The sequence below is a fragment of the Malania oleifera genome, chromosome 1, assembly GCF_029873635.1.
Source record: "Malania oleifera isolate guangnan ecotype guangnan chromosome 1, ASM2987363v1, whole genome shotgun sequence".
In the NCBI taxonomy this organism is placed as follows: domain Eukaryota; kingdom Viridiplantae; phylum Streptophyta; class Magnoliopsida; order Santalales; family Ximeniaceae; genus Malania; species Malania oleifera.
The window spans coordinates 6,012,313-6,025,443 of record NC_080417.1 but is presented as its reverse complement, the minus strand read 5'-3'; the positions used below and the strand labels follow the sequence as shown (position 1 = coordinate 6,025,443).

The window sequence follows — 13,131 nt, the reverse complement described above, 5'->3', positions numbered from 1 at the left end:
GGTCCTATCGAGTTAGAGAATAGAGAGGGGAAGTAGGTGGTGTACCTTTTGGCCAATATGAGATCAGGAACGAGCCCAGTATCTGCGTCCTCGAATGTATTATACAAAGGAGTACTATGTATGAGTGAACGTACACTGTAGAAGGAAGTTGCTGCGGTCATGAACTCCCAAATCTGGTAAATAGTAATATAAAGCAAAAGGAGCAGGGTAAGGGTAAGATGATATAATGTCAACATAAAAATTTAATTAATCGGAAAAAAATAATATACATAAGTATGATCACTCAACCAAGACCAACAAGACTTAATTTAGGGAAGAATTTCATCTCGACACAGTAGAACATAAAAAACACAAAATTCCAAATTACTATTACTATGTCACGCACACAATTTTTCATTAACCTTCAATGAACAAAATTGGGTACTAAATTACTAAAACCATTTCAGATTCAATACAATCTCACTATACAGCTTTAAAAAAAAAATGAAGATAGAAAAATGGCTGTAGAAACTACAAGGTCAAGGGTTTTACAACAGCAATTTCTAAAGCCATTTCTGATGCAATACATCTCATTATATAATCTAGTCTGGAAATTAAGACCGTGATGATCCAGTTCCAACTCTCTCTCTCTCTCTCTCCAATGAGAGAATTAATGCTGGCTTAGACTGCCTTCGCATAAATTTTACATTTTTATGGCACAACATGTTGGAGTAATGTCACCAGGTAGAAAAGTCCTTAAACTCTGCTGTTGAAACACCCAACTTCCTTTTCTTAGGCACAGAAATTGCCTGCAGATTAGTATCATCTGCAACTGATTCAGCTTGAACATTCCTTGCTTTCAAGTACTTTCCAACACCACCACCCACAGCTACAGACTCTTTTGTTCCTGTACCTGGATTGCTATACCATGACCCAACCTTATCCTGAAGACAAACAAAAGGAACAAATGTAGTTATTTTGAATAGAAAATACAAATGCCATTGCCATCATTCTGATATCAGATAGCTGAAAACTAACATTATCTTTGTCCTCAGATTTTTTCTCATTTTTGGCCTTTTCTTCATCTTCTTCATCTGATTCTGCATAAGGATTGACAAATACTGTAACACTGGTAATCTTGATCTCTTCCTGCACAATCAAGGAAAATAAAAATAAGCGCATCGAGGAGGAGCGTTGGGGGGGGAGCAGACATAACAATGAATTACAGAATAGCGGTAACTTGATCGTAGAACTCTGAAAATAGAATCTGAAGAAGTTGTTCAGAAAGAACACAGGACAAGAATTTTATAGATCCTTTATGATAATTAACAAAGCAAGTGACCCTTATACAAACAACAGTAAAATTACTACATCTCCATATAACTGAATGATGAGAAAACATTCTGGCAAACATATATGAGCCCCGGTTACTCGCAGTGTCAAAAGCTCAAGATGCCCATAAGGCACCAAGAAATCTCTCACCTGGTACACACTAGGCACTCACCTGAATAAGTGAGCTGCCGGTTTAAAAAACTAGTATATGGCTTACACAATAAGTTCAACTAATGTAGAAACCAATAAAAATCATCAAGAAGTAAAACAATCGCTAAAAATGTAAGCCCCCCACCATAGAAAAGTACTCTAAAACCTAAGTTCCATATGATGACTCACCAAAAATACCACAATCAATAAATTCTAATATGCTCCAAAGTAGAACAAATAGGGAAAAAAAAAAAAAAAAATTCAAGGATGCTCTAAATATCAATAGATTAAAGCTCCTAGGCACTAGGCAGTAGGCAAATAAATCCTAAGACTCACTGGCCTTCCTACCACTAGATGCTCTATTTAGACTTTTGTGACCACTCTTCCGCCATGAAAACTCAATTATTTTACTCATCTTCTTCTAAAACAGAGAATAGAGAATGGCAACATGCAGACAGCTTTTTCTGGGGAGAGGAAAAAAAAAAAAAAAAAGAGGAGGAAGACAAAAGAAGCTATTTTCCCAAAAATAAATAAATAAATACAAAGGGGTGGAACAAACTTTGCTCTGAACCCACACAAGTACCCAGGCAGTGCTAGCTGAACAACATTGCCCTGTCTAGGCACAGGTGTGTCAATCTTTGAGTGCTTCGCATCACCTACACACCTAGGTGAGTGCTTTTGACTATACTGATTACTCAAATCTGAAATGAGTGTTTTAAAAGGGTAGCTTTCAAGGAATGATGTTGTTAGATCTTAAGAAGGATTGAAGGGGACTTTGTTATAATTGTTTTATTTGTTTCTTTGCTTACTTTTGTACTAGAAGGATATCTTACCCTCCTTTCTATGTAATTCTCTCTCCCATACGTCAATAAATTTATTTTTCTAAAAACAAAAGGTTGTACCTCATACATGAAGGCTTTATTCCCATTCTAATTTAAGGGAAGCGCCAATTATGTCTGGATTCTGGAATAGTCTGATTCTTGAACATGAAAAAGTGCATGCCAGGCTTCAATTTGTTTCATATACCAATTGAAAATGAATTTTTGATTACAGTGTTAATTAATTTTTCATAGTTAAAATCTCAAACAACAACAGCAGCAAGCCTTAAGTCTCACTAGTTGGGGTTGACTACAAGAATCCTTTTCCGACAATTCACCCGATCCAAAGTATTTTCCTCTATTAGACTAAGGGCTATTAAATCCTTCCTCACTACCTCATTCCAAGTAATTTTAGGCCTACCCCTATCCCTTTTAATCCCTTCATTTGTCACTTCCAAATTCAATATTTCATTAAAATTTTCATTGAACAACTTATCAAAGCATCTCCGCCACCTTTCTTTTATGTCTTCTTCTATAATAAAGACATTATCATTCTATCATTCTCGTCTTTTATACATTTTATAAAACCTAAATTTTGAATTTTCCTTCTCTAGCTCTAGCAAGTCTATAAATGTCTTTTTCTCCTTTTGTATCTAGCTTAGTATATAAAGTATCATAAGCTCTATGTTTAGCTTCATTGATAGTTTTTTTGCATTTTTTCTCACTTCTTTATATTTTTCAAGATTTTCTATATTTCTACAATTTTGCCATTCTTTTTATCATAATGGCTTTTTGGACCTTTTGACCCCACCACCAACTTTCTTTAGTACCCAGGTATCTTCCTTTAGACTCACCTAAAACCTCTTTTGCTATCCTTACAATAGAATTCGCCATTTTATTCCAAACAGTATTTATATCAACCTCATCCCCTATTGTCCAATCACACTCTTTATTCATTTTATCTTTGAATTTTACTATATTATCTCCCTTCAAGTTGCACCTAGTCCTCTTGTGTTGATTTATGTTACTCCTCTTCTATTCTTTAATATGTATATCTAACACTAGACTCTACATTGTGTAGCCAAACTTTCACCTAGGATAACTTTACAATCCTTACAAGATAGACGGTCCCCATTCTTAGTTAAAAAGAAATCTATTTGACTTTTATTGTACCTACTCTTGAAAGTAATTAAGTTTTCTTTTCTGTTTATAAAGTAAGTATTCAATATAACCAAATCATAAGACATGACAAAATCTAAGATTGTATCACCAGACTCATTTTTATCTCTATATCCATGGCCTCCATGTATCCTCTCATACCCTATATTATCCTTCCCAATGTGACCATTCAAATCAGCTCCTATGAATGTCTTTTCAGACGTCGGAGTCCCTCATAAAATACTATCCATATCTTCCCAAAATTGTCTTTCCAGATTTTCTACTAAGCCTATTTGGGGAGCATATGCACTAATGACTTTCACCATCTCTAAGCCTAAAACTAACTTGATTGTAATGATCATATCCCCTATTCTTTTAACATATACTACATTATCTTTGTAGGTCTCTATCTACAATAATACTCACCCTATTTTTATGTTTCTCTTTGCCAACGTACCAAAGTTTAAATCTTGATTTTTCAATTTCCCAGGCTCTCTCCTACCCATTTTGTCTCTTGAAGGCAAAATAAATTAATTTTCCTTCTAAACATTATTTCCACTATTTCCATACTTTTTCAGAGTCCCTATACACATTTGGTTTTTTTTTCAACCAGAGTGTGTAATTGAGTAGCAGATTCCATGGCTCGCAAAATAGTTCATTTTAAGCATAAATTATGACCATGCTGGGTCTAAGTTTTTGAGTTAAGAAACTTTAGGCCTCAAGTTAGGGCATCAAAATTGGGGCTGGGTCTATGATGAAATTGAATCAATTGATGAAGATATAAGTGAAGAGCAATAAAAGGGAAGTTGCTTGCTTGCTGCTGCTGCTGCTCTAGAATATTTCCAGCAGATCTCCATGGCCTGCTGCAGTTACTTGATGAAGAAATTGAAGGAGCTGCAAATCAATCCCATCAATTCACGTTCATCTTTATTTTTTTCTTGAAGTAAAAAAAGGGAAGTTGCTTTCTTGCTGCTGCTGCTCTAGAATATTTCCAGCAGATTTCCATGGCCTGCTGCTGTTGCTTGATGAAGAAATTGATGGAGCTGCACATCGATCCCATCAATTTGCGTTCATCTTTATTTTTTTCTTGAATATAATTTCCAGCCTACCTTTCCTTTCAAATCCCAAATTTGTTTTCTTTTTTTTTAATGATTTTTTTTCTTTAATTTGAATTGTTGTGTTCAGATTTGTTTATTTTTGTTGAAAATTATTTAATTTGAAGAATGCAAGCAATTTTTCTGTTGAATTTGAGAAATTTTATCTGTGGTCTCGTATTTTTTAAAATATTTATTTTTTCTAAAAAAATTACATTTAAACGATCACCAAACAAGTTATATTTTTAAATCTTTAGGGGTTCATCAAGCTATAGCTTGATTCATAAAATTCAAAGGCTAATTCAGTATTCAGCACTTAATGCTTAATTTTGTCAAACATACCCTTACTTACTGAAAATTTCCTAGACCTCCACCTACAGTCGTAACGCTACTCATTACTACATTTCCTTAATGCATACTCCCTTTTTTCCTAGAACCCACCATAGAATTTCCTTAGGTATCCTATCTTTTCTCTAAGTGATTAAAAACCATGTACAAGTCCCTCTACTTTTCCTCAAACTTTTGCATTGAATCTTCTTGAAAGATATATAGCCTTTGATAAATCAAACTGATCTTCTAAACCCGTCATTCCTAACATTAGTTTCAGCTCAATTTCCATTTCCCACAATGAATGACTCATAATTTAAATTCCTTGATAGTTATTACAATTTTGAATATCTACTTTTATTTTTGGGTACAAGCATTAAAGTGCTTTTCCTCCATTTGTTAGGCATTTTAAATTAGCTAACCAAATAATTTCATTATCACCTAGGCAATTCCAAACTTCAATTGCAATGTCATCCAGTTATGTAGTTTTCCAATTCTCATTTTTTTAATGCAAACTTAACTTCACTACCTCTAACTTTGCAAATAAATTTCAATTTTTTTTAGCCATTCTCTTTTTTTTTCAATTCTAAGTTTAAGTCTTCTACTTGGTTTTTATTAAATTGCTTATTAAAGTAATTTCTCCATATTTATTTTGCATCTTCTTCTTTAACCAAGATACTATCATCCTCATTTTTTATACATTTTATATTACCTAAGTCCTTGCTCTTTCCATTTTTTTTTTTTAATAAGAGAAAATTGTATTAAGAATCAAGAAAATGTTCAATGTAAGAGGACAAGATGTCCTCAATATACCAAGAAGCTACAACCAAAATGAGGGTTGTCATCCAATCACTTTGAATATCTTAAAACAATAAACCCCAAAGGAGTGGGCCACATGGAAGCCAAAAACACCGGTCTACCCCATAATAAATTAGGGCAAGATTTGCGGCTCTTAAATATTCTCGTGTTCATCTTGATCCAAAGGGTCCAAAAGGTAGCAAAAACTGCTCCGCTCCATAAGGTGCTTCCCTTTCTATTGAGTTAAAGCCCCCAATATTTCATTAGCAAGAGGCTTCCCACATCCTAGGGTGTCTGTCACCCAAGATTCATCTGTGCAAGAGAAAAGGGCATTCCAAAAGTGTGATGCCACCTTACAATACAGAAAAAGTTGAGCATTTGTTTCATTGGTCTCACGGCACATAATACACATGTCAAGACTGAGACATATAGGGCCTTCTAATCAGAAGCATATCATGCATATTAATCCTATTCCAAGGAAGGTCCAGATTTTCCAAGGAACATTAGTCTATCAAATGATAAGGCTGCAAGGAAAAGCAATGGAAAAAGGGGTTTTTAGAAGGTGTGAGAAGGAGGATTTAGAGGAAAACATCGCCAAAGAATGACACTCCCTAAGTCCTTGCTCTTTCTTTACCTCTAGCAATTTTAAGTATGTCTCTTTCCCACTTGCTTTTCATCAAATCTAGTATACAAATTATTTTATGCTCTATGTCTAGCTTCAGTAATGGATTTTTTTGCATCTTCTCTTGCCTCTTTACAATTTTCAAAGTTTTCCACGTTTCTACATTGTTGTCATGTTTTAAACCAAATTCTTTTTGTCTTCACGAATTTTTGGACATCTTTTGATTCCACCACCGCCTCGCTTTACAAGCCAACAATCTTCTATTCACCTAAAATCTCTTTTGATTTCTTTATAATAGAGCTAGCTATCCTACTCCGAAAATTGTTGTGCCTGATCACAATTTCTAAATGTTAGAAGAGAATGTGTTATTTTAATAATTAGGTTGTGTTGATGGGAGCATTTTTGTCCTTAATACTTAAATTATTATTATTATTAATGTACAAGAGGACAGACTTGGAGCTGTACGTAGACTCCAGAAAACTGCCGCTCAATTTTCTCCTCTCTTCTTCTCTTCTCTTCTCTCCTCCATCTCTAACTTTACAACGTGGTATTAGAGCACTGATCTCCTTCAAATATGATTTATCTAAATTGGTTTTGCTACTGTTTTTTGTTTTTTTTTCCTTATAGACCTCAAATCTGATTTTCTAGTTGGTTTGAGAGTCGCTGATGGACATCTGCCCTCTAGGTTAGGTTGTGAAGCATCCTGGGCAAGAAGCTGTGTGTTTTCATGGTGATTTGCTAGTGAGAACTCAGTTACACTGTTTCTTGTATGCTGCTGCTGCTGCTGCTGCTGTTCCTCTGTCAGTCTGTTTGTGGTTTGCTGCTGATGCTGTTTTGATGACATGTATTCGCGATTGATTGTTTCTTGTACTGATTGCTGGTTGGCATTGATTGGCGTTCAAATGTTTATTTCCTGTTCTTCTCTGCCTTCATTTCCTGTTGCTGCCGGCTGTAATGCCTGGAGCTGCTGGCCTGCAGTACTTTGCTGTGGTCTGCCCTGTTCTTGGTAATTAAGTAATTCCTCCTAGGATATTTTTTGAGCTCAGTGTCAAAGCTGCCTATTGAAGTTCTGTATTTTCTGGAATTGAGAGAGTTTGAAGTGTTGTAAGTTCTGGTTTTTTTTTAAGTCTTGAAAGTGGTGTTTGTGTTAGTGTGTGCTGCCTGACAACTCAAGTTCCTTCCCGCAATAAATCAGCCATGGAGACTACCTTTAATTGTAGTAGGGAAAGTTTTGGAGGACAAAGACCAGAGATGAGGTTTGGATTGTGGTCATGGCAGCAGTTGTCTAATATGATGAGGAGTTCGTCATGGCAATTCTCGCATTTGAACACATTGTAGCAAGGAAAGTCATACCATTAATCCCTATCGGGATCTCCTTGAAAAGCCAGCTTGGGCCAATAAGTCCCTAGCGAAAGGCAATTCTACTATTGACACTTCAAATGCACCTAGCCACTCCACTGGGGAGTTGAGTACATCATCCACCATATCCTAAGAGGAGTTTAACAATCTTTTTGCATGTTCAACAACTCCAAACTCAGTTTTTACATCTATTGCTACTGTGGCTCATACAAGTATAACTGGGCTTCTTGCCTCTTCATCCTCCTCACCTTGGTTTATAGATTTTGGTGCCTCCTCTCACATGACAGGTAGTCCTAATTTGTCCAGCAATATCTTGTTGATGGTTTAGTTACACCGGTTTCTGGTTCTAGCAATATCCTTTCAATTCTTTCTGTTCCTCTTTCATTTATATGTACCTAAATTTCCCTTGAACCTACAATCTTTAGTCAAGTAACTAAGTTTCGTAACTATTTTGTGACCTTCTTTGCTGTTCATTGTGTTATTCAGGATCTCCGAACAAAGAAGAGGATCGGTGGAGGGCTTGAGAAGGATGGCCTAGACTATTTCGATGGTGGTCATGGTGGGTCCAATTCTTGTCATTGGCTTCCTAAATTTCTACTCATGGTGTTTCTCTTGATCAGCGGCATGCTTGTTTGGGTCATCCTTCCCTTCAAAAACTACGACAAGTTCTTCCTATGTTCAAGTTCGTTTCTCGTTTTGAGTGTTCTACATGCTAGTTAGAAAAGCATATTAGAACATCTTTTTCCGTTTGGAGCTAAGTCTCATAGTAAACATGGTAAATCATTGTTTTCTTTTATTCATTCAAATATTTGGGGTTCATGTAGAGTCGAGAATTTGACTATCATCAATATTTTGTGTCCTTTGTGAATGATTTTTCACATATGACCGGGATCTATTTGTTAAAAGATAGGTTTGAATTTTTGAATGTATTTACTCAATTTTGCTAGGAAAGAAAAACTCAGTTTGGTATAGGTATTGAAAATTTTCAATTTGATAATGCACTTGAATTTGTTCAATATGAGCTTCAGTCTTTTTGCTTGGCCAAAGGGATTATTCATCAACCATCATGTATGCATACCCCTCAGCAAAATGGAGTAGTTGAACAAAAAAAAAAGACATTTACTTGACATAGCATGGTCTCTACTCCTTCATATGCATATCCCTAAAACCTTTTGAACAAATGCTCTTCTTATAGCCTGTTTTCTGCTTAATAGGATGCCCCTCAAGTGTTCTAGGGAGGGACAAATTCCCTTCTCCATCGAGTAATCTGAAACATCCATGTTCTTTGTTGTTACTCGTGTTTTGGGTGCACATGTTTTGTTCATATTCCACAGGCTAGGACAAGTTCACTCCCTGTATTGTTAAATGTGTCTTTGTTGGATGCTCAAGAACTCATAAAAGATATAGAAGTTATGATCCCCACACTCATAGCAAATATGTTAGTGCTGATGTCACCTTGTTTTAGGGGACACCCTATTTTTCTAGTTTTGGGTCCTCCTTGGATGAATCTATTTTGATCCCATCAACAATTTGTGGCTCCCCCTCTCGTGTTGATCCTCCTAGTCCTATCCTAATCCCTCTCAAGAAATCTTTTGCCCCTCTTCCAAATCCATTTGTTACTGATTCGAAGAAAAAATTGAAGGTCTATAAATGACAGAAAGCAAGCATAGGCATCACTACCACCATGCAAGCAGCTCCTCTGCCTATCACTATTTCGAATTTGGTTCTGGAGATCCATCCCAATGTGACTTAGATTTGCCCATTGCTCACCAGAAAAGTACTCGAACATATGCTCAGCAATCCTTAGTTGCTTATCCTATTGCTCATTATGTTTCAGTTCTTCACCTTCCTAGTCCTATGTATTCTTTTGCCTTGTCTATTTCTTTAGTTTCTATACCTTCCTCACATGTTGAAGCACTTTCTAACCCTAGGTGGAAACATGCAATGGATGCAGAAATGGATGCCTTGACCACTAAGGGACATGGGACTTGGTGGAACTTCCTCCTGGTAAAGAGTTGGTTAGGTGTCATTGGGCCTACAACATCAAATATCTTCTTAACGGCTCTATCAGATGGCCTAAGGCTCGGTTGGTTGCCAAGGGGTACACGCAAACATATGGAATTGATTATTTTGAGACCCTCTCTCCACTTGCTCGATTAAATTCCATTCGTTTATTGATCTCATTGGCAGTTAATTTTAATGGGCCCTTATATCAGTTGGATGTGAAGAATGTCTTCTGGTGCGGAGATATGTAGGAGGAGGATGGTAAAGTATGCAAGTTGCATAAGGCCATTTATGGTCTTAAACAGTCTCCTCGAGCCTGGTTTGACAAATTTAGTGTTGCAGTTACTACATTAGGCCCTACCTAGTGCTCTATTCTAATCATTCAATTTTTTATCCAGCAAAACAGAGACACATGCGGCACTTCTAGTAGTTTATGTTGATGATATCATCATCATTGGCAGCAACCATAGTAGTATTGCAGATGTTAAGCAGTGGCTTCAAGCAAAATTTCAAATCAAGGACTTGGGTATTCTATATTACTTTCTTGGTATTCAGATTGTACGGGAAAGGGTTGAATCTATCTCATCGAAAATATATTTTGGACTTGCTAAGTGAGATTGGTTTGTTGGGAGCTAAACCAGTTGATACTCCTATGGATCACAATGTGAAGTTGTCTAGGGATGTTGGACCAGACTTCAATATAGGAAGTTGGTTGGCAAGTTGATCTACTTGACTATCACTAGACCTAACATACCTTCTGCAGTGGGGGTGGCGAGTTAATTAATGAAAAACCCAAACAACCATACCGGGATGCTGTTTGTAGGATTTTGCAGTATCTCAAAGGCTCTCCTAGCAAAGGTTTGATGTATATATGTAATAGAAATTGTTAGATTGTGGTATACTCTGATGCAGATTGAGCTGATCTATTGATGATTGAAGGTCTACTACTAGATATTGTCCATTTGTCAGAGGTAATCTTGTTACGTGGCGAAGCAAGAAACAAACTATTGGAGCAAGATCTAGTGCTGAAGTGGAATATCGAGCTATAGCTCATACTATGAGTGAGCTTATGTCGATAAAGTCTCTTATGTCCGAGATGGGATTCTTGGAAACAAAACCAATAGATATATTTTGTGCTAATCAAGCTGCCATTTATATTGCTAGCAATCTAGTGTTTCATGAGATGACAAAGAACATAGAAGTTGATTGTCATTTTGTGAGGGATGTTGTGTTAAAGAAGGTCGTGAGGACGCCCTTTGTGGAATCTGACGATCAATTAGATGATGTTTTTACAAAGCCTTTATTTAAGCACGCCTTGTCTAATGTTTGTTACAAGCTGGGGTTGGGTGATATTTACACACACCTCCAGCTTGAAGGGGAATTTCATAAGAGAATATGTTATTTCAATAATTAGGTTATGTTAATGGGGGTATTTTTGTCCTTAAAATTATTATTATTATATAAGAGGGCAGACCTGGAGCTGTACGTAGACTCCAGAAAACTGCCACTCTGTTCTTTCCACTCTTTTCTCTTCTTCTCTTCTCTTCTCCTCTCCTCTCCTCCATCTCTAACTTTACAACAATAAATAAAGACATATATCTTGAGAAAATGTAGGATTGGTAAATTGCTCCTAAAACTATTGTAAACTATCTAGTATAATTTAAAGAAGAAATAAAGAAAACTTTTGAAAGAAAAATATCAGGCGCAAAATCATATACCCAGGAGCACCCTATTATTTAAAATTATAAGAAATAAAATTGATCATAAAGTAAACAAAACAAAAATACAGATTCTAAAAGAAAAAAATTTCAGTTAATAAATCTAGATTACATAAACTACTACAAAATATAGGACTTATGTATCTACATTAGGGAATCTTGCTCACGAGTCCCCTTCAACCACTGTTATATGTAATTTTAACATTATTTTAATATCTATGAATTAAAAGCATGACTTATAGACCCACTGAAACAAAATGTTAACGTGTTCTTATAAACACTTAAATTCACAAAAATAAACTTAAACTTCCTTCTGCAAAAAGAGTTAAACTTTAGCTCTCGTATATTGAAATTTTCACATACAGCAGACATGCACCAAATTAAATTAAAAATTACCAAGTTACAATATGCTTTGATAAAAGAATATTGTGTTAGACAATAATACCCCCATCCTTTTCAAAATTCCTTACACATATCTCGTGCACACGTCTTTACAAATCTGTTTCTACACACCTATTACCAATATCTTATCATATTTATTCAAATAGCTCAATACCAACTTAACTTTTTGATGTTGACAAGGACTTTTCTTCATTACATTACGTAAAATTTTTTCATTTTAAATTATAATTTTAAAAAATCAGTTAGTAAATATATTATAAATATCAAATCAGAATAAGTATAATTGCCTCAAAGCATTATCGATTTGTCTTAAATTTATATAGACTAAGACTTGATAATTGTATTACTTGTTTAGGAATAAAAAAATAATTCCATCGCATATAATTATATTATAAGATTGGTTAAAATAAAATAATTTAATTATGCAATGAAATTTAAAATTTTATTCTTCTAAGGTAAAAACATGGTTGATATTTCTAAGATTTTAATTTTAAAAATTAGTATTTTTGTATTATAAGAATCATATTTTAGTTACTGCAAACAAAATACAAATTCCTAGATACAAGAGTCCCCGCCTGAACAACCTCCCGAAGCAAATGTGTTTTCCTCTTCCCAATTCAAACTTTCTGAAATAAAAAAAGAAGGGGTAAACCTGTGAAATGAACTTCCAAGGAGTCTCTTGCGAACATCTGAGAACCCAATTAGCATCACGCCCACTCACCCAAGTTACTTTTTATAACACTGTGCCAAAGGGATTTTACCTCCAACAAAACCACAACAAACATTTACACCAAAAGAGCAGAGTTTTTCGACACAAAATTACCAAGAGCAGTACACCCTCCTCCTCAGACCTACAATCAACCACCCATCTAACCAAGTGATCTCTCCTCTCCTCTACCCCTGACCAAAGAAAATTCCTCATAATCCTGTCAAGCTATTGAACAGCTCCTCCATAAACCCTAAACAAGGACAAAAAATACATAAGAATGGCAGATAATAGCCTGTATAAGGGTGATACGAGCACCTAAAAAAATAACGCACCTTTCCACCCATCCAGCCGCTTACTACATTAGTGACAACAAGATCCCAGAAGGCTAAAGAATGAGGTTCCCTCCCAAAGGGGCTCCTGAGTAAGTCAAAGGCCAATCCAAGACAACAAACCCAGAGAAGGAAGTCAATTTCAAAACCCTATCAGAACTAAGATTAACAGCCCCAACTCCACTCTTCCTGAAATTAATTCTACAACCAGAGACCCACCCAAAAATTTGTAAAATAGAAAGAATAGTCACAAAAATACTCAACATCATCATCAAGCAAAACAATAGTGTTATTAGCAAACCACACATGGGAAGACAAAACCAGCACTACAT

General features: G+C 35.6%; 1 protein-coding gene across 1 annotated transcript in view; it reads right to left on the bottom strand.

Annotated features, from left to right (window-relative positions):
* Positions 1–407: 407 nt before the first annotated feature.
* LOC131162689 (peptidyl-prolyl cis-trans isomerase CYP65) overlaps positions 408–13,131 on the bottom strand; it is a 29,977-nt gene continuing 17,253 nt past the window's right edge. The window contains exons 10-11 of the mRNA XM_058119299.1: positions 1,018–1,128; positions 408–923 (exon numbers count right to left, since the gene is read on the bottom strand). Coding sequence (XP_057975282.1) covers positions 717–923; positions 1,018–1,128 — 318 coding nt within the window. The 3' untranslated portion in view covers positions 408–716. The remainder of the gene's footprint in view (positions 924–1,017; positions 1,129–13,131) is intronic.